Raw genomic sequence first — 25596 nt, 5'->3', positions numbered from 1 at the left:
AGTCCATCCATCAGGACTTCTCTGTCATGGCTGGCCAAGGAGTCCTGCTTTGGCTTGCAGGCTGCTGGATATGATATTCCTGAAATCGCATGGATATTCTTTACATCATTTTTAAATATTTCTGTAAGCAATGTTCTGAACAAGTAGTCTCTTCAAGTTTTACTTCTTTTGTTGTGAAGTCTTTCATACAAATCCAAAAATCAGGTTTCTGTAAGTTTATTGTGGGTTCCAAGAAATTCTTTAAACTGTTTATCTAATCAGATTCTGGCATTTGTGCAGCCATATTTTTTGGTACCTTTATTAATCACTTTTTCTGATGCATGTGTTTCCTTTCTGCTCTGGAAAAGTAGTTGTCCAACATTTGCTTGAATGTCTCTAGTGAGGCCTGATTTCTTATGTAAGCCAGGGCCTCACTTCGACAACAGTATGAGGCTTGGGGGACTGAGCTGCCAGTCAAGTACGGGGGCGGACGGTTGGGGTCAGGTGGGTGCTGCAGTTGCTGGATGCAAAAGAGCTCACTTAACTTTTGAAATAGAACTCTCAGCAGGTGTTTTTTGTGCTGTTGTTCTTTTAACAAATTCATCTTATTTTTATATTCCTGTTTTGTCTATTATATTCTACTGAGGAGGCCATAGATAGGATGGGGGCATTGAGATTTTTCTCCAGATTTCTTAACATCACTCTGGCCAGAGTAACATATTATTTCATTTTTCTTTATCCATGGATGTACTACTGAAAAATGATACACAGATATCATTTGGGTTAATTTTTTTTTAATATCTGACTTCAAGTATATAGGAAAGTTTCCTATTAAAAACTTTGACATTGCCCAAACCGGTTTGGCTCAGTGGATAGAGTGTCGGCCTACGGACTGAAGGGTCCCAGGTTCGATTCCGGTCAAGGGCATGTACCTTGATTGTGGGCACATCCCCCAGTAGCGCGTGTGCAGGAGGCAGCTGATCGATGTTTCTCTCTCATCGATGTTTCTGGCTCTCTATCCCTCTCCCTTCCTCTGTAAAAATCAATAAAATATTTAAAAAAAAAACACAAAAAAAAAACTTTGACATTGAGTTTTAAGCAAAAAAATATATACATTTCTTTTTGAAATATATTATCTAGTGTCCATTTTGTACATTTGAGTTTTCACATGTAAATGAGTTTTCTTAAAAGAGGACATATTTATATTATTGAGGGAGGATTATGCATTTTTAATATAACTTTACCACCTTTCTGAGAGAAAATAAAGTTATTTTGTTTTGTTTTTCAGGTGGAGCAAAATCGGATAAAACTACTAAATGATAAAGCTGTTGCTGCATCACAGCTTCAGAAAAAACTTGGGCAGCTTCTTTACCTAACTAACTTGGAGAAGGTATTGTTTTTAAAATATGCTACTTTTTTCCATGCTATATTATCAATAAACCACTTTAGTGACTCCATTTAAACTATTAGTCCCATAATAATGGTACAGGGTTTTTTTAAATCAATGTTTTATTTGTTGTTAGATATATGAGTCTGAATACTAGCTATGTTTATAATAGCTACATACATCACAAATGAAGATGATGATCTATAGAAAATATGTTACATAGATAATATAAAGGTATGCACTATGTAGTATGGGACAGTAGTTATGTCCAACAAAAATTACATTTATATAAATTATGGGTTATTGTCATGACATGATTAAATATTTTAAATGGTGTTTTTTGTGAATAAATGAGATGAGAAATGCTCATGTTAGAAAGGTGAGAGGGAAAAAATAACTAAAATTATAAATAGAATATAATCCCAATTTTTGTGATTATGTTTATTTGAAATAAAAGATAATAAACTTAACAATTTTTTTAAATAATTAACTTTTCTGGCACTCAACAAGTATTTATTGAGCATCTACTATGTACATACATTGTACTAGAAGTTTGAGATAGACAGACTTGGTCCCTGGCCTCAAGGGATTTTGAGTAATTTGATGTGGACATATCATAGGCACTAGATCAAGTAGTGATTAATAAGATGTTAGTGATTAAGCCGAACTTGACAGATTAAATGTAAATAAATGACTTAGAGCAGTATGGCCTGCATTTAAGATGCTACAGAAATTTGAAGATTAACATGTTATGTTGTCAAACAGCTGTTTTCATTGTCAGGTACTGGTTAAGTGGACTCTAAAGCATTTAAAGAATCTACTACTTTTATAAAGAGTCTACTACTTGTTGAGGAATTCTACTTCTTTATAGGAGAAACAGGTAATGACGAGGCATCGTTTACAGTAGCCAACATGTGAAAACAACCTAAGTGTCTACTGAGAGATAAATAGATAAAGAAGGTGGAATGTTATTCAGCTATAAAAAAGAATGAATTCTTGCCATTTGCAACAGCATAGGTGGACCTTATAGGCATTATGCTAAGTGAAATAAGACAAAGACAAATACCATATGATCTCTATTTTATGTGGAATCTAATCTATAATATTAAAAGCATAATATTCTAATTAGACTGGACAGCCCAATGACCTTCTGGACGTCATTCCAGACATCCTTCCGGACAAAGCCGCAGTGGCCGAGGCCGAGGCAGAGGCAGTTAGGGGCGATCAGGCAGGCAGGCCAGCTGTTAGGGGTGATCTGGCAGGCAGGCGAGCGGTTAGGGGCATCAGGCAGGCAGACGAGTGGTTGGGGCGATCAGGCAGGCAGGCAGATGAGCGGTTAGGAGCCAGCAGTCCCGGATTGTGAGAGGGATGTCCGACTGCGGGATCAGGCCTAAACCGGCAATTGGACATCCCCCGAAGGGTCCTGAATTGCAAGAGATGGGTGAGATGAATGGGTGAAAGGAGTCAAAGGATACAAACTTTGAGTTATAAAATAAATAAGTCTTGGGGGTATAATGTACAGCATGGTGACTATATTTAATACTGTATTGTATATTTGAGAGTTGCTAAGAGAGTCAAGGATAATCAAGAGCAATGACTTGTAAAAAAACTACTTGGTTAGTGAAACCACAGACTTAAAAACTTTAGTAATCCTTTATGTTTTCTTCAGTTTGAAAACGTACCCATTTGATGACTTTTTTGAAGCTCTTTTAATTTTTGAAATAGTTTTAAGGAATTACTTCAGCGTAATTCCCAGGTATAATTAGGTCTCAGATCAATAATATTTCTGATATCTAGTTATTTGCTTTGCCTTAATGAATTAGAAAACTGAGAAGAAACCAGTATTAATAAGGAGTTATGGAAATAAATACTGCCTCTTCCTATGTCTGTGAGCCATGCTAAGCGTACATGCTGAATATATCATTTCTTTGTAACAAAACCTAGCCTGAAAATATAATCTGTGAATTTAGCTAATTATATCATATTGTCCTTCTCATTTTGCCTTCTATAATCACAACTACAGTAATATGATAACTTTAACAAACTATAATAATTGTTTCCATTTTTTGTTCACTTCTTTAGTAAATGTTATTTGTAAATCCCAGGAATGATAGTAGTAGTAATAAAATATAAATTATCAGGTCATCTTAATCATCAGGTTATTAAAATTGCAATTGCCAGAATTTACTTCCATAAATGAGTTGTATTTGTATCAGGTTTTCAAATATAACCAATATATTTTTGAATTCTTCTCTTTTGGATAGTCTCAAGACAAAACGTCAGGAGGTATTAATCCAGAACCTTGTCCAATCTGTGCTCGACAGCTGGGAAAACAGGTGAAATTATAATAAACATCACATGCATTTATAAAACACTTCACAGTTTTCAAAGGCATTGCTATTTGTCTGTTTTTCTGTTGATGCCATTTCAGTCAACTTCCTGTCACTACTAATGTTCTGGTGCCAGATGACTCTGGCTTCTCCTCCGTTGCAGATAAGTCTGTTCTCCTTGTCCATCCTGAGCTCTCACAGTCTGCACAAGTCCCCTCAAGTAAAGGAAGTGCCCTTCATCCCCCGTGGCACTAAAGGTGCACAGGGCACAGAACAGTGCTGCTCTGTCTGCAAAAATGCCACTTCATTTTCCTGCAGCCTCCGCTCCTGGGGACCCTGGCCCAGTCCTTGAGAGCAGAGGTGCACCTAGAGAGTGTCATGAACTGCATCACCCAGGAAAACCCAAATAACTCCTTCCCCTTCCCAGTCAGTGTTTTTAAACCGAGCTTAGATATCACATTTTCTCTTCCTTTAGTGTGGCTTCTTTTCCAAGAGGCTTTTTAGTCCATCCTGCAAAGTACCTAGGAAAGGCCCAGCCACACACCATCTTTCCATTCAAGTTCAGGCACATCATAGCTTAGGGCTTCGGAGCCTGTCACTCCTAGCACCATTCTGTTTTTATTGTTGTTGGTGGTTTTTATCAGGTGGAAAGGTTAAATAATTAACACAAGATGTCAGAACTTTTAGAACTGACACCTCGATTAAATCTAATGCTCTTCTACACCCCTCACCCCTGCCAAAAGGGGGAGAAATCCCCATAATATGCTCCAGAAAAGTTAATGTGTCTTTCTTAAAATATGATAAGGGGGTTTTCAAAAATATATTTTTATTTGCTTATTTCGTAATTTTTAATGTCCCAGAACCACTTTTAAAACATATCTGAGATACTAGTCCATCTTATTTCCTATATAATAAATGTTTTAACATGGGAAAATGTAAATGTATTTAAAAGTTGTATGGACTATATTGAGTGTGATATTGCCTCCAAATTAATGCTGTTCTTAGTCCTTGTATTATATCTGCCATTAGAGTGCTGAAGGGGTAATTCACATTCTTCCTAAATACTGAAATGAGAACATCAACTTCTTACAAATAATAGCGACTAGCTGACTATTGTGCTCACTGTTAGGGTGAGCAGAACTAAACACTATGAAAGCTTACTCTGACTGGACTTAAAAAATCATTCACTTAAATGTACAGCTTAGTTTTTATGACTTAAAGAATACTCATGTCATGAAATATTTAGGCAGTGCAATGATGACTTCTTCTCCTCTTCATATATGTATACATTGGAAGGCATCTTCGGTGGCAACTCCCTGAGCATGTTCTGTGTTTTCTTTTCCAGTGGGCAGTCCTGACCTGTGGGCACTGTTTCTGTAATGAATGCGTTTCCATTATTATCGAACAGTACAGCGTGGGCTCCCACAGAAGCTCCATTAAGTGTGCCATCTGCCGCCAGAACACATCTCACAAAGAAATCTCGTATGTTTTCACCTCAGAGAAAGCCAGCCAGGAAGAGGACATCCCTGTGAAGGTGAAGTAGATTAAGAACATGTAGAAGACTAGTCAGGGCAATGAGAAAATCAAAATCAGAATAAGGTTGTGCATGTGTAGGAACCACTGTTGTCTGTCTGGACACACTGCCAGAAAGCCTCAGCTTCACCATCTACCCTCTCCTGTGAGAAGAACACAAGAACACACTCTCCCTCATAGTCAGCGATAGGCATGCCCACTGTGGCCAAAAAGTGCCTTCTTAGAATTCCACTTCCCTGTTATTTTCTATAGTATCTCTGTCTACTACAAATAGTGCTCTGGTTACATTAGAGATTTATTTAAAGAAAGCTTTTGTCCTCATTCTTTCATTTAGCCCTGGATATCTGGGGAAAAGGATATGCCCAACCAGGTTGAAGGAGAAAGTAGACAGGTTACTGAAGTTAGTGGTCTTTTAAATGGCGTGGATTAATATTTCAGAGTGCAACCTAAACTTGGCTTTATTTCCCTATTTTTTTTCCCCATGCTTCATTCCAAATTTTTTTGTTGGTGGTGTTAATCCTCACACGAGGATATTTTTCCATTGATATTTTAGAGAGAGAGGAAGAGAGAGGGAAAGACAGAGAGAAACATTGATGTGAGAGAAGCACATCGATTGGTTGCCTCCTACACATGCCCTAACCAGGGCTCAGGCCAGGGAGGAGCCTGCAACCCAGGTATGTGCCCTTGACCGGAATCGAACCTGGGACCCTTTGGTGCTCAGGCCAGCACTCTATCCACTGAGTCTAACCAGCTAGGGCTTCATTCCAAATTTTAAGGAAGTGACCATAATTTGAAAGCCAAACATGATCTGTAATTTATTCAGGAAAGCCTGTACTAGGCTTTTTGTTCTTTGTATTTCTTAAACGTGGTTTGTTTGTTTTTCCCCTAACCAAGCTAGATGAAGGACAAATAAATACATGAATATAGTATGGGATGTAGGCCAGAAGGACTAGTCGAGAGAATGGTGGCATATACTCAAGCAAGAGGTGATAGAATCTTTTTCCTTAATTTCTTCTCCTTCTGGGTCCTTGAAGTTCTCTTCTCACTATGTTTAAGGATTGTATTTTGGGGTAGAATTAACTATCCCACTTAGGCAGTCTCAGTTAAGATGTTAGAATATTAGGCAGTTGTTAGGATGCCCCCTCCCAAGAAAACTATAGTTGAATGAAAAAATATCTAATTGCTCTTTATTTCTACTGTTACTTGAGTAAAACCTGAAAATATCAGTTACATTGCTGTCTAGAAAATAGTAGAGAACATTTGGAGAGACCAGTTTAGGAGGCTACAGCAATAATGATTATGTCTTTGATTACATTGGTGGCAGTGGAGATGGTAAGAAGTGGATATATTAAGAGAGTGTTTAGAGTAAAGTTGATTAGAAGATAGAATGTTGTAGGGGCTGATGAAGAAGATTTCAGAAGTGACTCCCTGACTTCTGATGTGAAAAAGTCAGGTAGATAATGGTGCAGTTACTGTATTAAGGTATTTGGAAGAGGAGTACATTTAGACATACTATCTTTGAAGTGCCTAAGACATCCGATTAGAACTATCCAGCAAAGCGTTAATATGTGGAGCTGGAGCTTTAAAGTCAGTCATTGGCATAAGAGATCTTTGCAGCCATGAGAGAGAATGAGATTACCTAAGGAAAGCAGCATAGAAGTTAGCAGGATCAGGTCCTGCAGAACTCCATAGCTTCGTGAAGGTATAATAAAGGGAGCAGGCTGAAAAAGGAGACCTAGAAGGAGCAACTAGAGACAGCACTCCAGGCGAGTGTGCTGTCAACAGAGGCCACAGGAATACTCTGCTTCGATAAGGAGGAGACTGTCAGCAATGCCCAAATAATAGGTAGAGGTTCAGCTATCAAGCAAACAAGCTGTAAGATCAGGTGTTCTTAGCAAGGAATAGGCAATCTTCATTAGTCATTTTCAGAGAGGACAGGTATTCAGTACTCCAGATGTGGCTGGAGAAGTGGGTGACCCAAGTGAGGTGAAGGAAAAAGGGTTCTAGAAGATGAAGCGGTGAGATCCGAATGTGGAATGGGTTGTCCTAGTGAATAATATCTAGAGTTGGTTATACTTTATCCTACTCACCACACAAAGAACTACTTTCCTTCTCTGTCCCGCTCTCCTCCTTTCTTTCTACTCCTGTAATTCTTTCTCCCTTTCCTTCTCATAAAAATGGTCTTTCTTAGCTCTTTCTTCTTTTTCCTGTGTCTCTTCCTCTGGACTCAGGCATCCCAAGGGCCACAGATGGCATTCCTGCCTAAGAAGGGCTGCTGACTCTTAGATGAAAGCATTCACAGTACAGGGAGCAGCATATGACAGAACTGCTGTGTCAGGCCTAATGCGCTGAGGTTTAGGAAGTGATCACTCTAGCTACAAGTAAACAGTACAGCTTCTGTGAAACTGAGTCACTGAACCCATCAAACCTAACACCTGTTTATCCTATGGCAGCTTTCCTAGACCCCAGGAAAGAGACTAAGACAGTTCCATTTGTTGTCCTGTTGGGACGGGTATCAGTGTACAGCTGTGTTCATTGTGCTCCAATTTCTTCCTGTCTTTCATGGGTTTTGATGAACACATGAATTAATTAAAGCATCTTGTAAAAAATTATAAGACTATAGAGTTTACTAAAGTTAATTTATCTTTTGTCATAGATACACATATATGTGCATTTCTTTTTTATTAAATACATGACTGAATATTGTTCCTATTAGGCAAGCAAATTGTATCCCTCTTTCACATTCTCATCTTGCTTCTTGCTGCCTTTTCTGTCACCATTTGTATCTGTCACTTCTGCCTTCTGCTGCCTGTTCCCTTTTCTTAACTTCTGTCACATGTCTGCCCTGGTGTCTGCCACTTCGCCTTGAAGCATCTGCTTATTGTTTTCTCAGACTCTCACTGGACTCTTCTGACTCTCTAAAACTCTCCTACGAAATGCTCACATCGTCTAACTGGAGTTGAGGATGTGGTCAGATATAAAATAAAGATGGCTCTATGTGAATAATGAAGGCATTATTTTGAAATTTTGTAAATATTAGTTCATACTCTTCCTAAATTTAGGAGTTTTTTTATTATTTATTATCAAATCCCTGATTTTTATTAAACAACCCTGAGAAGTAATTTTTTTATTTCATTACAGTTTTTATTTTATCTAAAATGTTTATTTCAGTCCAGCCAGTGTGACTCAGTGGTTGAGTATCGACCCATGAACCAAGAGGTTACTGGTTCGATTCCTGGTCTGGGCACATGCCGTGTTGTGGGCTTGATCCCCAGTAGGAGACATGCAAGAGGCTGCTGATCAATGATGTTTCTCTTTATCAGTGTTTCTATTTCTCTATCCCTCTCCCTTCTCTCTCTAAAAATCAATAAAACCATATTTCTTAAAATAAAATGTTTTATAAAATAAAATGTCTTATTTCACTCTAAGCCAATGGTTGATACTGTTGGACATATTAAACAATGTAATATCATACATAGTGCTTAATTATGTAGCTGATCTCAGATAATAAATAAAGAATATAAAAATAGTATTAAATAACATAAGACATTTTTTTCTACTGGTATTTTATAATATAAGGGATTCTGTTGATTGAGCATAGAAATAAAATGAATACTGAGATCAGAATGTTCTCTATAGTGGATGCTTGTAAGTTAAAGACTGTATCTGCCCTAACGACAGTATGACAGTATTCCTAAATGACCCTTGGAACCTACTGGGCATTTCACAAAGTAAACAAAATTCCCCTTGCAAGTCCTGACAACTGCCAGGCGTTTTGGATACTGAAGTAGGCCTCCTGGCAGAACATAAGCCCCACGTGGCATGTTCCCTGTGTCCTATATTTGGCTAGGTTTTACACAGAGCATTTTTGTTGGTGGAAACCCTGACCCTGTAATGGACAAGATTTTTATGTCATGAGAAATTTCTATCCAGGAGAAAAATGTACTTCCACGATTTAAACCATAAATAATCTTTATGAAATTACCTTTATGAAGAACTTACACTTTGTGGAGTGTAAACTCCACTAAAATATAGAAAGGACATTGTTCTTGAGGTGGGGACTTTGTTTTATTTACTACTGTGTCCCCATCCTCTAGAACAATGCCTGGCATGTAACAGGTACCCAGTGAGTGGATGGATAGATGGATGGATGGACAATTGAATAGTATTTACATACTAGAGGCCTGGTGCATGAATTCATGCACAGGTGGGGTCCAGCCAGCTGCCCTCAATCAGGCCAGGCCGGCAGGGGGGAGGGGCATATTAGCCTTTTATTATATAGGATAATATCCCTAAGATCCTTTGTGTCCAAATAAAGCTTTTACTTTTTTGCTCTTGCTAACTTATCTCTTGAAAATCATTATTCAAGGTGTTTAAAAGAACAGGATAATATTTTGATGGCCTTATGCACTGTAAGATTTCCCACAGCCGAGGTGGAGTTTCCATTGAACTTCATTCAAGTAGTATGTGAATGCTTAAGAACCCAGCACTTACCCCAGGCAATTGCTTGAAAAGTATTCCCACTTTATGAGACCAGTCATACAAGTTGCATAACAGCACCAAGTTGTATATGCCACTACCAATTTGGGTTTTTAGTATTGTGAACAGGTGCAGACAGAAATAAAACAATGTTAGCTGGTCTTAGTGGAAACTACTATGGATAGCACAGGCACATTGAGAGAGTTAGCTCTACTTCAAAAAGAAAAGTCCAGAATAAAAGTAATGGAAGCAGCCCTAGCCGGCTTGGCTCAGTGGATAGAGTGTCAGCCTGTGGACTGAAGGGTCCCAGGTTCGATTCCGGCCAAGGGCACATGCCTGGGTTGCAGGCTTGATCCCCAGTGGGGGGTGTGCAGGAGGCAGCTGATCAATGATTCTCTCTCATCATTGATGTTTCTATCTCTCTCTCCCTCTCCGTTCCTCTCTGAAATCAATAAAGAAATATTTTTTTTTTTAAAAAAGTAATGGAAGTAATAAAATACCAAGACAACAAGTAACTTCCTCTAAACTGAACAGTAGTGGGAAACATTCAAGTTATTTGCAAGTTACAAATCACCAAAGAAATCTAAAGAAAAATCTATGCTACCAAATCTTATCTTCAGGGCCATATCTCTGTATGACTCTCTGTTGTGCTTTTATATTCAACTAGAGGCCCAGTGCGCGGGTTCGTGCACTGGTGGGGTCCCTTGGCCTAGCATGCACCCTCTCATAATCCAGGACCCCTCGGGGGATATTGGACTGCCAATTTCAGTCCGATCCCTGCAGGCCAGGCTGAGGGACCCCACTGGTCACCAGTGCGTGAATTCATGCACCAGGCCTCTATTATGCATATAAGATCTTTGGTTAATCTCTTCCCGCCCTCCCCACTTCCCTTTGAGATCCATCAGTCTGTTCCATGTTTCCATGCCTGTACATTGAGTGTCTGCCTTCTGGTGGTCAGTGCACATCATAGCTACTGGTCGAAAGGTCGGACACATAGCATATTAGCCTTTTATATATTTAAACTAGAGGCCCGGTGCACGGATTCATGCACCATTGGGGTCCCTCAGCCTGGCCTGCACACTCTCGCAATCCAGAACTCCTCAGAGGATGTTGGGCTGCCGGTTTCAGCCCAGTCCTTGCAGGCCAGGCCGAGGGACCCCACTGGTGCACAAATCCGTGCACCGGGCCTCTAGTATGCATATTAGATCTTTGGTTAATCTCTTCCCACCCTCCCTCTTCTCCCCTTCCTTCTGAGATTCCTCAGTCTGTTCCATGTTTCTATGCCTGTACGTTGAGCGTCTGCTCCCTGGTGGTCAGTGTGCATCATAGTGAACGGTCAAATGGTCGGACACTTAGCATATAAGCCTTTTATATATATAGACTAGAGGCCAGTGCACGAAATTCGTGCACTGGGGGGTGGGTCTCTCATCCCGGCCTGCGCACTCTCGCAGTCCGGGACCCCTGGCTCCTTACCACCCACCTGCTCGCTGCTCCTTACCGCTCAGCTTGCTGCTCCTTAGTGCTGCCGTGGAGGCAGGAGAGGCTCCCGCCACTGCCACTGTGCTCGCCAGCCGTGAGCCCCGCTTCCGGCTGAGCAGCACTCCCCCTGTGGGAGTGCACTGACCACCAGGGGTCAGCTCCTGCGTTGAGCATCATCCCCCTGGTGGTCAGTGCACATCATAGCAACTAGTCATTCTGGTCTTTCCGCCATAAAGGTCACCTAGGCTTTTATTGTATAGACTAGAAGCCCGGTGCACGAAATTCATGCACGGCGGGGGGTTGTCCCTCAGCCCAGCCTGTACCCTCTCCAATCTGGGACTCCTGGAGGGTTGTCCGACTGCCCGTTTAGGCCCGATCCTGGTGGGATCGGGCCTAAACGGGCAGTCGGACATCCCTCTCACAATCCAGGACTGCTGGCTCCCAACTGCTTGCCTGCCTGCCTTCCTGATTGCCCCTAACCGCTTCTGCCTGCCAGCCTGATCACCCCCTAACCACTCCGCTGCCAGCCTGGTTGATGCTTAACTGCTCCCCTGCCAGCCTTTTTGCCCCCAACTTCCCTCCTCTGCCAGCCTGGTCACCCCTAACTGCCCTCTCCTGCAGGGTTGATCACCTCCAACTGCCCTCCCTTGCAAGCCTGGTCCCTCTCAACTGCCCTCCCTTGCAGGCCTGGTCCCTCACAACTACCCTCCCTTGCAGGCCGGGTGCCTCCCAACTGCCCTCTCCTGCTGGCCATCTTGTAGTGGCCATCTTGTGTCCACATGGGGGCAGGATCTTTGACCACATGGGGGCAGCTATATTGTGTGTTGCAGTGATGATCAATCTGTATATTACTCTTTTATTAGATAGGATAGAGGCCTGGTGCACGGGTGGGGGCCAGCTGGTTTGCCCTGAAGGGTGTCCTGGATCAGGGTGGGGTTCCCTTGGGGCGTGGGGCGGCCTGAGCGAGGGGCCTGTGGTGGTTTGCAGGCCGGCCACACCCCCTGGCAACCCAAGGGGAGGCCCTGGTATTTGGAATTCATTTTTCTTCTACAATTGAAACTTTGTAGCCTGGAGCAGAGCCAAGCCTGCTGCTCCCTCGGGGCGGTAGCCATTTCTGTGGCAGTTAATTCACCTTCTACAATTGAAACTTTGTAGCCTTAAGCGGGTGGGCCCGGCCAGGGTGTGTGGAAAGCTTTGCTTCCCCTGTTGCCGCTGGCAACCCTGGCCTGCTCTCTCAAGCTCCATTCTGCCGCCATTTGTTTGAATTTGTTTACCTTCTATAATTGAAACTTTGTAGCTTGAGTGGAGGCTTAGGCCTGCAACGGCTATGGAAAGCTTGGCTTGCTCTGTTACCTGGGAAACCTTGCTCTCTGTGGCTGTAGCCATCTTGGATTGGGGTTAATTTGCATACTCGCCCTGATTGGCTGGTGGGTGTGGCTTGGTTGGTGGGCGTGGCTTGTGTAGCGGAGTGATGATTAATTTGCATATTACCATTTTATTAGAGAGGATTCTCTCAGGGTGTAAATTTTATAACTTGTACACTTTTGAGGCTAACGAAAATTCCCAGAAAATACAAAATAAAAAAGAATAAACACATATGTACCTATCATATAGTTTTGATAATAAAAGTGTTTTATAATGGTTTTTCCTTCTGTTGTTAACTAGATTTTATTTGGTAGTAATGTGTTTTCTTCTTTGTATTCAAAGGGTAGTCATTCTACAAAAGTGGAAGCTGTGGTCAGAACTCTGATGAGAATCCAGCTTAGAGATCCGGAAGCTAAAGCACTCGTTTTCTCAACGGTATAATGAGCATTTTCATCCCCACTGTTAACGCCAACTGACTTTCGGTCAAATCATTTTAAATCTGAGAACTAGTTATTAAAGTTTGCCATAATATAGGTAGGATTTAGAATTACTGATTATTTTTTATGTCCATACTATAGAATTATTTTTATAAAATTTTATGATGCTTCACAAGACAATTCCAATAGCTACATTTCATGTTTTTATATTTCTTTTACTTGGGGATTTTCTTATATTAATATTTTTAAAAATTGGATTCTATAACCTTGAAAGTCTCATTTCGCAAATGAACTTGATTGTTTAAGAGAAAGATAATCAACTGAATAAAAATTCTAGTTTTCATTTTGGAAAGATAAGTAACCACATTCATTAAGCACTCCATTATTAATTTTCTATTATTTATTCTTCTCTTAATTCAGTTCTCAAAGATGATTATTTTGTTTACCCTATCTTTATCTTTAACTAGCATTTGATTAAAAGAATGAAAACATTACCATTTCAATATACTACTAAATAATATTGATGGTACTTCATTTAAAGGTTTTGGTTTTGTGTTTACTTAATTCTGAGGTACAAAAGTTATTTTGACTTAGTTCCTTTTCATTTCTCTTTATGTGAAAGCTATGTATAAATATTTTCTTATCTTATGTGTTCTTAGTGGCAAGATGTATTAGATATTATTTCAAAAGCTCTCACTGACAACAACATGGAATTTGCACAGATCAGTCGTGTGAAGACATTTCAGGTATGCCAAGATTTTCTCATATTTTTTAAAGTGGATTCATTTGTAAATGGAAAGTTCTGTTAACTAGCTTATTTTTATTTATTGCCTTGTGTCTTGATTAATTATAAAGCAAAGTAGAGAAACTATAGTTATTTTCTTTTTGTTCAGTTATACCCATAGCATGATCTCTTCTGACTTGAGGTACATTTCTTTAATATAACAAAAGATGGCCTATGATATACCTTTTAAATGGACTGGGGCCTCATGCCCTGGGGATTAGGTTCTAAATTCACTGCATCAGGCAAAACTGCATGTGGTCAGATTGTTCTTGCATCACACTCAGTGCAACAACAGTGCACATCCAAGACAAACACACACAAAAAGACCAAGTGAACATTGAGCAGATTCATGTCTCTTATCTCATACATGCTCTAACACATTCTTGCTCTTTTTCTCCACTCAGCTCATATAGTTTAATTTGCATACACCACATAGTGATTCAACTAGAACTTAGAAGACACTTGTACTCATAAAGTCAAGCAATAAGTTTATATTTTCTAAAAATAGTAATTTTACATTTAATTTTCTTAGTTATTATATTCTATAGTGACCTGAATACCATTAGGCATATTTAACATGAGCTATAATATATTGCTCTTACTTCTAACTGATCCAGCTAAAATTTAAATGTACCTTTCTTTTTTAGGAGAACCTTTCAGCATTTAAACATGATCCCCAAATCAATATTTTGCTGCTGCCCCTGCACACAGGTTCTAATGGATTAACTATCATTGAAGCTACTCACGTTCTCTTGGTGGAGCCCATATTGAACCCTGCCCATGAGCTTCAGGCCATAGGAAGGGTGCACCGAATTGGACAAACAAAGTAAGGACTTTAATATCAGTCATATTTGCTTCGAGTTCCTAAGACTCTTCATTTGTATTCATCATAACCTATTCATTTTTAATCTCTTCCTCATTTATTAAATTTTCAAGTATTATATGACCAAAGGACATTTTGAGAGATTTCCAACCCTCCCTCCTCCAAACAACAAACCCCAAAATTCTCCTAGATTTTTGTCTTTTCTCCTTCACAAAATACCCTGATACTTCATCAAGGACGTTTCTTAAACTGCTTAAGACAACTGCAAAGTTGAAGGCATCCATCATAACTTTGGGAAGAATTGATTTTTTATTGTCTCAGGTGGTTTGTATTTAAAAGAAGGCGTATTTCATGCATGACTGAAAACAAATACCTCCCTTTTAAATTCTTCCCCTTAGGAAAAGACAGCCCCACTCTAAAACAGGTCTACTCTTAGAGAGAATTAGATTTAGTTTATTAGTAAGGCCCAAAGCAAACCTAATAGTACATATCATATAGTATGGACTACTTTTATTCAAGTATCAAGATGGGCCATTATTCTTTATAAGGTCTCTCAGATGTATTACTCCTGGATGTTAGATGCCTTGAATGTTTTTCAAAGAAATGCATCCATACGAAGAACTTGTTAAGTAAATATTGATTGAATACCATTGTGCTGGATACTGAAGAGTCAAGTTGAAAAAGACATAATCTGTTGCCCCCAATGAGGTTACCATGTAGTACAGGAAATGGATGATTGAATATATTGTAGTACAATGTGCAAAAATATAATAGAAGTACTGTGGTAGCAAAAGAAGGGAGTGAGCAGTTTGCCCTAGAGAGTCAGAAAAAGCTTTATTTACGTTGAGTCTTGAAGGAATAATATTTCAAAGTTGGGCTAAAAAGGGGTATTCACACAGCCAAAGAGAGTCTTGTTTTCAGAAACGGAAGAGATAACCAACATACTATTTCTAGGGACTGTAAGGAGTTTGCAATTGCTGGGGTGTAAGGTATGAGGAGAGCAATGGCAGGAGATGAGGTCTCCTGGGCCAGGCTCAGACACATGGACTGCTCTGTGAGCAATAACTGAGAGAATAAATGATGACTTAATTTTAAGCAAACGATTAGCAAAATATGGCAAAGTAATACAATAAATGCAAGCTTGTTCTGCAGTACTACCAAGTATCATTTAAAATGCAGTTATGTCTTATTGGTTGGTTGGTTGGTTGGTTGGTTGTTTGTTTTTATGGATTGGTGTGTTTTTTTTGTCTTTTAAACAGACTTCTTGTCTTATAGATGTTTCTAAAGCATGCACTGGACTCTTCTCTGATGTAAGGCCACAAGTCTAAAAGAACATTTAACACTACCTGACAATTCAACGATGCTTCCCTAGTAAATAGATTGTTCTACTTTCTAAGGAGACTATCTTAAGTCCTCTACATCTTCCTCCTCCCCTTTGACAATGATCTAGCCTCATACAGGGAAATCAGATACAATCAGATTAGAAGTGCCTCCTCTTTCCATCACCAACTTGAACAGTCTCCTGTATCGATATCTACATACTTCATTCACTGAATTTATATTGAGCACCTATCTGCCAGGCACAGTTCTGGGTGCTGGAGATGCCCTTACTGGGGCTTAAATCCTGGTTATAAAAAGTTGTTAGAGAAGCAGATGGTAAACAATAAGCATAATAAGAAAAGTATATACTGTGTTAGGAGTTAGAAAAGTAGACCTGGGTAAGGAGAATAGAGTTCATGTGGCTGGCCAGGACGGCATGGGGGTCTTATGGAGAAGGTAATTTCTGAACCAGGGTGAGAAGATAAAGAAAGCCCAGCAGATACCTTAGTGAAGACTGTTTAGGTAGACAGTACACTCAGTGCATAGGCCCTTGGTCAGGAGTATGCCTGGTGTGTTTCAGGAATAGGAAGGAGCCAGAGTTGCTGAAGTAGAGGGAGCAAAGAGGAAAGAAATAGGAGATGAAGTCAGAGAGCTTGGCTGGAGGGCTGTGTGTGTGTTTGGGGGGACTATATAGGGCCCAGAGGCCATTGGAAGGCTTTGAGCAGAGGAGTGACATGAGCTAATGTAAGTGTTGAAACAGTCATTCCAAATGTCATGTTTGGGCATGGGGAGGGGGTGGGAGCACAAGGGAGACTAGTTAGAAGGCAATTGTAAGAATGCTGGTGAGAGTTGAAGGTAATCTGGACCATGTTAACAGTAGTGGAAATGGTGAAAAGCAGTCAAGTTCTGGATTTACTTAGAAAGTAGAACCAGTAGTATTTGTGAACAGGCTGGACATGGTGTGTGAGAAAGTCAGGTTAGCACATGGTTTTGGCCTGGACAACCGAAGGATGAAGCAGCTTTCCGTGGACCTGGGGAAGTCTATAGGACTTGGGGAGGGAATGGCAGAACTTCATTGTAGATATAAGTTCGAGATGTTATTAGACATCCAAATGGAGATGTCTGTTCTGTAATTGGATATAGATGTCCAGCGTTCAGGAGAACAGTCTGGATTGGAGAGATACATCTGGAAGCCACCAGCATATAATGGTATTTTTAAGTCTTGAGACTAAATGTGGTTACCAACAGAGACTGAGATAGAAGGACCAAGGATGAAATTCCAGAGCACCCCAAACTTTAAGGCTCTAATTATCTCTAAGAGAAGAGGGGGAAACCAGCAAAGAGGATAGATAAAGATCAAACAGTGCATTAAGAAGAAAACTGGGAGATGTCCTGGGAGCCAAGTAAAGAATGTAACTTAAGAAGGGGAATACGATCCACTGTGTCATGTACTGTCCAAATGTCAAGTAAAGTAAGGATTGAGAATTGATCCTTAGACTTAGCAGCATGGAGATCAAAACCAGTTTGAGTGGAGTGGTAGAGGCGAGGGCCTGGTGTGAGTGTAAAATAGAATAGGATTTTATTTCTTTATTAACAAACACTTTTATAAGAGAGAGGGGTTAAGTAACTTGTCCAGGGTCACATGTCTAGTAAAAGTGGTGGCAGGATTCAAACAGCCATTCTGCCTCAACACTCCATGCTTTTAACCACAATCCACTGCGGACTATAGAGCTGATGGGACTAGTGTGAGGAGTTTTGCTGCAGAGAGAAGAGAAAAGGAAGAGAGTGGGATCAAGAGAGGTGTGTTATTTTTCCCTTGTCATATGAGAGAAATAATAGGAGAATGATGCATTAGAGACAGAAAAACTAATGAGGCAGGAGTTGGGGAGAATGCTGGGACAGTGTCTTCGAGTGGGCAAGGGGTGTATTTCTCAGTATAGAGATGGTTTTAGGCAGAAGCGCAGATGGTCCATCCGTAGTAATAGGGAGACTCAGTATATTCCAGACATGTCCCTTTGGCTCCTGTCCCAGATACATCTATCTACTTCTATCTCTGTACCTGGATCTGTGGACGCTACACCTCCCCTGGATGCCTGTCTAATAGAAAACTTGAGATTAACATGGGCAAAACAAAACTATTCCTACCGCCCTGCCACCACCCCAAAACTGCCCCATCTTAGAATGAGGCCCTATCATCTGTAGTTTCTGAAACCAGAAATCTAGGACTCTTCCATATTTCTCTTTTCATACCTTGTATCCAAACATTAGTTCAGTCTTGTCAGCTCCATCTCCCCAAAATATTCCAAATTTACTGACTGCTTACTACCTTTGCTAATACAACCAAGGTCCAGCCCACCCTCTTATCTGGCCAACTGCAGAACTTAACTGGCTTCCCTGTCTCACTCTTGCTGCCTACCAATCCAACCTGCACCGCAGCCCACGGGATTCTGAAGTAGAATCAAGTGTAACTCAAATCACACATAAAACCCACTTGTGGATTCCTTTTATAACCATAATATAACCCAAATTCCTGCCGTATCCGACAAGACCCATGCTCTGACCTGTGCCCACCTCTCCAGTCTCGCTTTCACCTCTCTACCCCAAGTTTATAGTCTGTTTCTGCCACCGTAGCCTTCTTTCTGCCTCTCGAACATTTTAAGCTTGTGCCAAGCTTGTTCTTTTCTGTGGCTTTGCATTTATTTACTGTTTCTTCTGTTGGGATACTCTTCCCACTCCTCCTTTGCTTAGTGGCCTCATTATCATCAGTCATGTTTCAACTCATGTCAGCCTCCTCCTGGCATTATCTGTTACCTGAAAATATCATAATTGTTTATTGTATTCATTGTGTCTCCTCTCATTTAAATGTGAGTTCATTGAGATTAAATAGTTTATTTTATTGACTGCTGAACCACCCACCCCCACCAGCACCTTCGTTACTACCTGCCAACTGACTGATGGTATAGCATGTTCAAAACCAAGTTTGTTTGTTCCCATTAGTTTTAAGATGTTTTTAAACTTGTAATTGTTATGTACTTCCTAGACCTACTATTGTACACAGATTCTTGATTAAAGCAACAATAGAAGAAAGAATGCAAGCAATGCTGAAAACTGCTGAGAGGAGGTAGGTGACAGTTTACTTAGTGGATGGGGAAGTTTTCCTGTTTATATATAAGGTTGTGTATGTGTTTGGAGCTTCTTCACTTAGATGACTACTTAGTCAACAAAAAGATACAAGTGCAAATACTTTTTAAAAGTAAGGTATGGCATTTTACCTAGTCAAAATTTTTCAGTTAATGTTTATTCTATATTTGACTTAACGTATTAATAGGTGTGTAGTGTATTAAAATGTTTAAACTATCCTACTTTTCTTTGCCACAGTAGACTTTTAAATGATATCCATCTTCATGCCCCACCTAAAAGCCTTGGTCTGATGTCTGTAAAATGACACTGACATGCTGCTTGAACTTCACGTGTGTTAGTCACACACAGAGAGGAAGGTCTGGACTTAAAACTCTGCTGGTAATTATGGTGTTAATTCCAAAGGCGGAACAGCAGCAGAGACCAAAGCAGCCTTAATTTTCAAAACCCAGCTTTAGAATCCTAAAACTTCCTAATATTTATTCCATAACTTGTGTTCTTTAAAGTCATTTGAAAGCATAAACAAATGCTTTACTGCATCCTCATGAGATAGGTGTGATTGGAAGATACACGCAGTAGAGATGGGGGGACTTTGCATAGTTGGCAAAGAAGCAGTTTGAAGCCAGACATTGTCTTTCATTGGTGTTTAAGGGAAGGAAGGAGGTGACCACCAGAATTTTTGCCTCAAACATGAGGCTTTTTGTTGTTGTTTCCATACATAACAGAATTCAGTGATTATATTTAAGCTGCTTAAATAGCAATTAGGAGATCTGTTGAAGTTCTCTTGAAACAAATTAACTTGAGATAGTAAGAAGGTAAATTGTAAGGTGAGAGCCTTAGTAACAGTAGGGGAGGTTTTGTTTCTTTGTTTTATTAATTGTGCAAAGAAAAAGCATTTTATGACAAAGCCTGAAAATAATATATAGAAGTCTTCACTAATTTTAACAAGATGTAATAATGTTCCCATCACCTTCTTTCTTCTGTGAGTTTCTTATGACTCAGGTATAAAAACTTGAGGACAAGTAATCCTTATATTATTACTAGAGGCCCGGTGCACAAAATTCGTGCACGGGAGGGGGGGTTCCCCTCAGACCAGCCTGCACCCTCTCCAATCCGGGACCCCTCAGGGGATGTCCAACTGCCGGTTTAGGGGATCGGGCCTAAACCGGCAGTCGGACATCCCTCTCATAATCCGGGACCACTGGCTCCTAACTGCTCACCTGCCTGCCTGCCTGATCACCCCTAACCACCTCTGCCTGCCGGCCTGATCGCCCCTAACTACCCGCCCTGCCGGCCTGATCGTCCCCAATTGCCCCCCCACCAGCCTGGTCACTCCCAACTGCCCCCCCTGCTGGCCTGATCTCCCTTCACTGCCCCCTTCTGCCGACCTGGTTGCCCCTCACTGCCCCTCCTCTGCCAGCCTGGTTGCCCCCAACTGCCACCCCAGCCGGCCTGGTCGCCCCTCACTACTCGCCCCCTCCCCCCGCCAGCCTGGTCACCCCCAATTGCACCCCCTGCCGGCCTGGTCACCCCACGCAGCCTGCTGTTCAGTTGTTTGGTTGTCCCTCACTAACCCCCCTGCCGACCTGGTCGCTTCACGCAGCCTGCTGTTCAGTTGTTTGGTCGTCCCTCACTAACCCCCCTGCCGACCTGGTCGCTTCACGCAGCCTGCTGTTCGGTCGTTACTGTGAGGGTGTCCTGACCAATTTGCATATTACCCTTTTATTAGTATAGATGATATAATATCTTTATATTCTTATTATATATTATAGTACTATAAGGCTAGAACAATAGATATGACAAATGAAATAATTTACTCCTGGGGTTTCTTTCTGACTCTGCTCATCTGGAAAATCCTGCAGTCACACCAGCTCATCGGGGAAGCATCCGGAGGCCTCTGTCTTGACTGTGGCTGATCTGGCAGACCTCTTTACCAAAGACACTGAAGAACTTGAATGAAGTGCACCTGATTCAGTCTGCAAACATCAATGTATTTAAAAACTGCCGTAGCTTGTAGAGCAAAGTTACAAGTAAACTATCCACTAGATGTCAGTATCCACTGTTCTTAGGCAAATGAATTTCCTTCTTTTCCAGTTGTACAGTGTCCCAGTAGTCATGGAGCCCTTTTCAATATGCTGTTTCCAGAAGATCTGTAAAGGTTTTAATTTTTCACTCCTAATAAAACATTTATTTTTGTTCTGAAGAATATCTATATCTGAGTGAATGAAGGCAGGTACTATGTACATTTCTTTTGATAAGGTCAGTCTTAAAAAGAGTTGGAACACGAGAAAGTAAACTAGCCTAGTTTTGTATGACCTGGTTGTACAACCAACACGAATCTCACTTTTGGAAGGGCCTTCAGTATCTTTAGCACATAACTCAGCAATATCTTGTAAGTACTATTTTTAGTAGATAATGAATTATATTAACTCCTAGTTATTTAAGTAGGTTTAGACTATAACTTCATACATAGTAACTACAGTACTACAACCCCTAACAATAACTTAATATTAGGCAATTATTTCTTTTCTCTGTATCTTGCCACGAAAATTTGGAACACTTTTCCTGTTTCTATTACATGTTAAGTAGTGTCAGTGTAAGCAGTTAACTTTAAATAGGGCTTCTAAATGTATTAATGTTTATCTTAAAATTAATCTGCTTTCTCTACTTTTATTTTTTCTTGTTAAGTTTTACATGTTTTAAGATTAATGTATCTGTAAATATCACAATTTTTGTACCTTTAGTTCTTATTATGACATGGAAATATGGCAGGTTTTTTAATAATCATTATTATACTGATGTCTTGCATTCCTTTCCTTTCCCGTGTTCTTGTGTATGTAACTAGATTTTTAACCAGAAATATCTAAATTTATGATCGGGTTTGTTATTTTATTCCACTAGTACTTATCTCAAGGACCAGTATTTTATCTTTGAAACAAGAGAATATCATATTTACATCAGCAAATAATTGAAAGTGCTAATAACTTAGTGTTTCTTCTTCTGTGAAGAATTAATGGACTTTGAAATTGGTAACTAAGAAATAGTAGCTTATTATATCCTAGCCATTTGATATAATACAAATGCTCCTGTTTTATTTTGTTTTCTTTGAGCCTTCAAAGTTTTAAATGACCCTCAGGACCCATTAGCTTCTACTTAGCTACGCAGAAAACTGTAATGGAAACATCCCCTGAATCACAATTGTCCGAGATGCTCTGGTGCTTAGTTAAGGTGCAGTTTCTTTTTCTAGGTTTGAGATAATTTAGCTGAAGAAACACACACACATTTTTGGTGCTTATTCTTCAGTGAAGGGAGATATGCACTGATTCTTTTATATGAGATTAAACAGAACTATTATTTTTATAGCTCTTTGCATGTTACAAAGAGCTTTCCTGTACATTCACGTGTTTAATTTGCCCAACAATCTTGTGAAGTTGATATGATGAACATCATTCCTATTTTAAAGGAGAACTGAGGTTCAGAAATATTGAGAAATGTGCCTATGATACATACCAGTTAGATCATGCAGCTCAGGTCCCCTGACTCCAGATCTCACGTTCTTCCTCTCATCTGTTACACTGAGATTCAGACGCCCATGGTTATAATTAATGATGAGCAGATTTAGTATTTCTGTTTGTTTCCTAGTATTCCTTTTGAGCTAAAGTTGTAGGGGAAGCAATTTGATATGCTTCAATTTTGTAAAAATATCTCTCTATATATACATACATAAATATGCCTGTGTGTTAGAGGAAAAACTGCTCTTATTTATTTCTGTAAGATATCATCAATTAAATAAATATTTTAGTGGAAGTTGAAATTTGGGGATTTGTTTAATTTCTAAGCTGTAGAACATACAGTGTGGTTTTATTTGTTTTGGGGTTGTTTTTTTGTGTGTGTGAGTGTTTTGTTTTTTGGTTTGGTCTCTCAACAAAAGATGTCAAAATTGTTTATACTACAGAATTGTTTATGGTGCAGACATTTGTTATTTCTTTAAAACAGTTGTGACAATTCTTCCAAATAATTGTCCAAACAAATACAGATCTAATCCCCACACTTGGCTGCAAACAAAGAACTTTTTTGTTTCCTTCTTCCATCATTTTATATTCTCTGAAATATCACTGCTTATAAATAGTTGTTCGTAAATGGGTGCTGTGCTAATGCAACAGTGAGAAATAGTGAGATCATTCCAGTCCTTAGGGAGCTTAAAGTATGTTTGGACCTAGGGAACCATTTTCTCTTAAGTGAGTCGGTGAGCTTATAAGACTGAAAAGACTTCTTTACATACAATGTAAAATACATGTACTATAATCTTTCTAATTCCATAATCTTCTACTTCAAACCCAAGAGCTTTACTGTGTTTATTGCAGCTTCAACTTTCCTCTTTGTATGTACTCTCAGCAGCATGATCCATGCATTTGATTTTAACGATTGGTCCCTTCCCTATCACATTAATAACAACAAACTAAAAACTCTTGACATAATAATTCAACATGTAAAAATCACAAATACTTTACAAATAATTATTAAACCTAACAGTACTTATCAAAATATTTAGGCACTGAATTTGGCAATGTGAGATTAATCATCACCTCAAGCTACCCTTTCAAGTGGACAAAGGAAGAAACATGTCCCTGAAATCTTTCCCTGCCGTCATTTGCCAGTTCTCCCAAGATTTAGTGTGTTAGAGTTCTTTATAGTTATGAACCTCAAAGGATAATCTGTAAGAAATGCAAAATCACCTATGCTAAATGACCTCAGGTTTAGTTAAATGGAGTAAAACATATCTTTCAGTTTTTCTAGAATTTAAATAAAATCCTACAATAATATGCCATTTTTTAATTTTTAACTGGCATGCCAGTGTAAAAGTGAAATGTCATTAAAACAGTGCAGTACAAGCAATGCATTTTAAGCCTGGCTACTTTGATAAAGGAAATCTAATCTTCAATGGTATTTCTTCAAAGTAGGATGGATTAACTCAATATTTCATAAAATTTATGAGAATCTCCATATACCTCTGTTACACTGTGGAGAATGCAAACCACTTGCAAATATTCCTTTGGAGGGAGGACCATGTGAGAAGTTGATAACCCCAAAGGGAATTCAACTCTCATCATAGGCATGCAGTGTTAATAGAGGTGTCCAAAAGTTTGTGTACCCAACGCTTTAAAAAGGCCAATATTCAATATGTCAAAGTTTGGAGTAACGACGGGTTTATTGATTGAGGGGGCACCTACTGGAGAAGATGGGTTCTTCAAATCCATCTAAAGCAAGCACAAAGTCAGGCTTTCTTTAAACTCAGGGAAGAGAAAATGAGAGAGGCTGTTTTTGTAAAAGCTCAAGCCCACCGCTGAATTCCTCTAATGAATATCAAGTCTAAAGAAGGCCGTGGGAGTAATACAGGCCCAAACAAGATGGCACCTGAGAGACCAAGTATTTCACACAGTTATAGAGCAGAAAAGTGTCACCTACAGAAAGTAGCATGAAACCTTGGCAGAGACCAAAATGACCATCTCTAGCCTTTTCTTTCCTTCATCAGCATTTCAGGGGCTAGCTCTGTATCTTGTCTTTGAAGGTCCTGCACCATCTGTTGTATCCTATTCCATTATTTAATACCAATGACTCTCAAGACTGATTTTGTTCATTGAAACTGAATTTGTTATATTGAAACCAAATCTTTTGTACTGTAGCTTATGCTTTTTTCCCTTGCAAAACAGAAATAAAATTTAACCTCCATAATCTGTGTGATGATCCTTTATACAGGTGACCATTGTTATTAAATTGTTTAGTAATATTTTATTGCTGCCTATCAAATATTCCATCCCTTCCAGCCTTTTCTTAAAGGTCTTCCTCTTCAAACTCCTCAGGTATCTTTCTCTCCTCGAAACCTGCTCTTATGCTCCTCACCCCTCATAGAGCCTATTCGAGGAACAGTTTTGTGCCAGGACATATTTTTGACCTGTGGGATTTTTTTTTCAGGTCTGTATGATTCACAGTTCAGATCACTGACCCCTCCAGTGCCTTGCAGAACAAATATTTGTATCTAAATTTCCTTTGAAATTGAGTGTCTCCTCACTTTATAATAATTTATTTAGGGTATATCTACTGAGATTACTGTTTGTTCTGACCAAATAATTGAATCGATACCTCCTCCCCTGGGAACTGACCTTTAGACCACTTCACAACCGACATTCCCTTTCGCTTAGACCAGTGGTCGGCAAACTCATTAGTCATCAGAGCCAAATATCAACAGGACAACGATTGAAATTTCTTTTGAGAGCCAAATTTTTTTAACTTAAACTTCTAATGCCACTTCTTCAAAATAGACTCACCCAGGCCGTGGTATTTTGTGGAAGAGCCACACTCAAGGGGCCAAAGAGCCGCATGTGGCTCGCGAGCCGCAGTTTGCCGACCACTGGCTTAGACCACATTCCACTTGCTAAGACCATTTCCTTCCCCTCTGGCCTTTCCCAGGATCCAGACCAGCCCAAAGAGTTCACCACCAAAAAAGCCTGTCTAGAGTCCTTTAAAAATCTCTGACTCCCGGT

The 25596-nt window shown here is 39.8% G+C and overlaps 1 protein-coding gene and 1 pseudogene across 9 annotated transcripts in view; one reads left to right on the top strand and one right to left on the bottom strand.

Annotated features, from left to right (window-relative positions):
- SHPRH (SNF2 histone linker PHD RING helicase) overlaps positions 1 to 24927 on the top strand; it is a 71900-nt gene extending 46973 nt beyond the window's left edge. For 7 of the 8 annotated variants that reach the window (XM_079779954.1, XM_079779956.1, XM_079779958.1 and 4 more), the window contains 8 exons: positions 1268 to 1369; positions 3631 to 3702; positions 5042 to 5230; positions 12895 to 12987; positions 13649 to 13735; positions 14421 to 14599; positions 18957 to 19037; positions 20917 to 24927. In XM_079779954.1, coding sequence (XP_079636080.1) covers positions 1268 to 1369; positions 3631 to 3702; positions 5042 to 5230; positions 12895 to 12987; positions 13649 to 13735; positions 14421 to 14599; positions 18957 to 19037; positions 20917 to 21013 — 900 coding nt within the window. In that variant the 3' untranslated portion in view covers positions 21014 to 24927. Of the gene's footprint in view, positions 1 to 1267; positions 1370 to 3630; positions 3703 to 5041; positions 5231 to 12894; positions 12988 to 13648; positions 13736 to 14420; positions 14600 to 18956; positions 19038 to 20916 lie in introns of those variants that run through there. The other variant, XR_013813929.1, reaches the window with a different exon arrangement.
- LOC307105526 (mitochondrial import inner membrane translocase subunit Tim9-like) lies at positions 25 to 283 on the bottom strand (annotated as a pseudogene). Its single transcript has one exon. The product of its transcript is annotated as a mitochondrial import inner membrane translocase subunit Tim9-like (transcript).
- Positions 24928 to 25596: the final 669 nt, after the last annotated feature.

This window comes from Cnephaeus nilssonii (assembly GCF_951640355.1).
Source record: "Cnephaeus nilssonii genome assembly, chromosome: 9".
Classification (NCBI taxonomy): Eukaryota; Metazoa; Chordata; class Mammalia; order Chiroptera; family Vespertilionidae; genus Cnephaeus; species Cnephaeus nilssonii.
The sequence above is the reverse complement of the archived record's forward strand: the minus strand, read 5'-3'. Positions and strand labels throughout refer to the sequence as shown.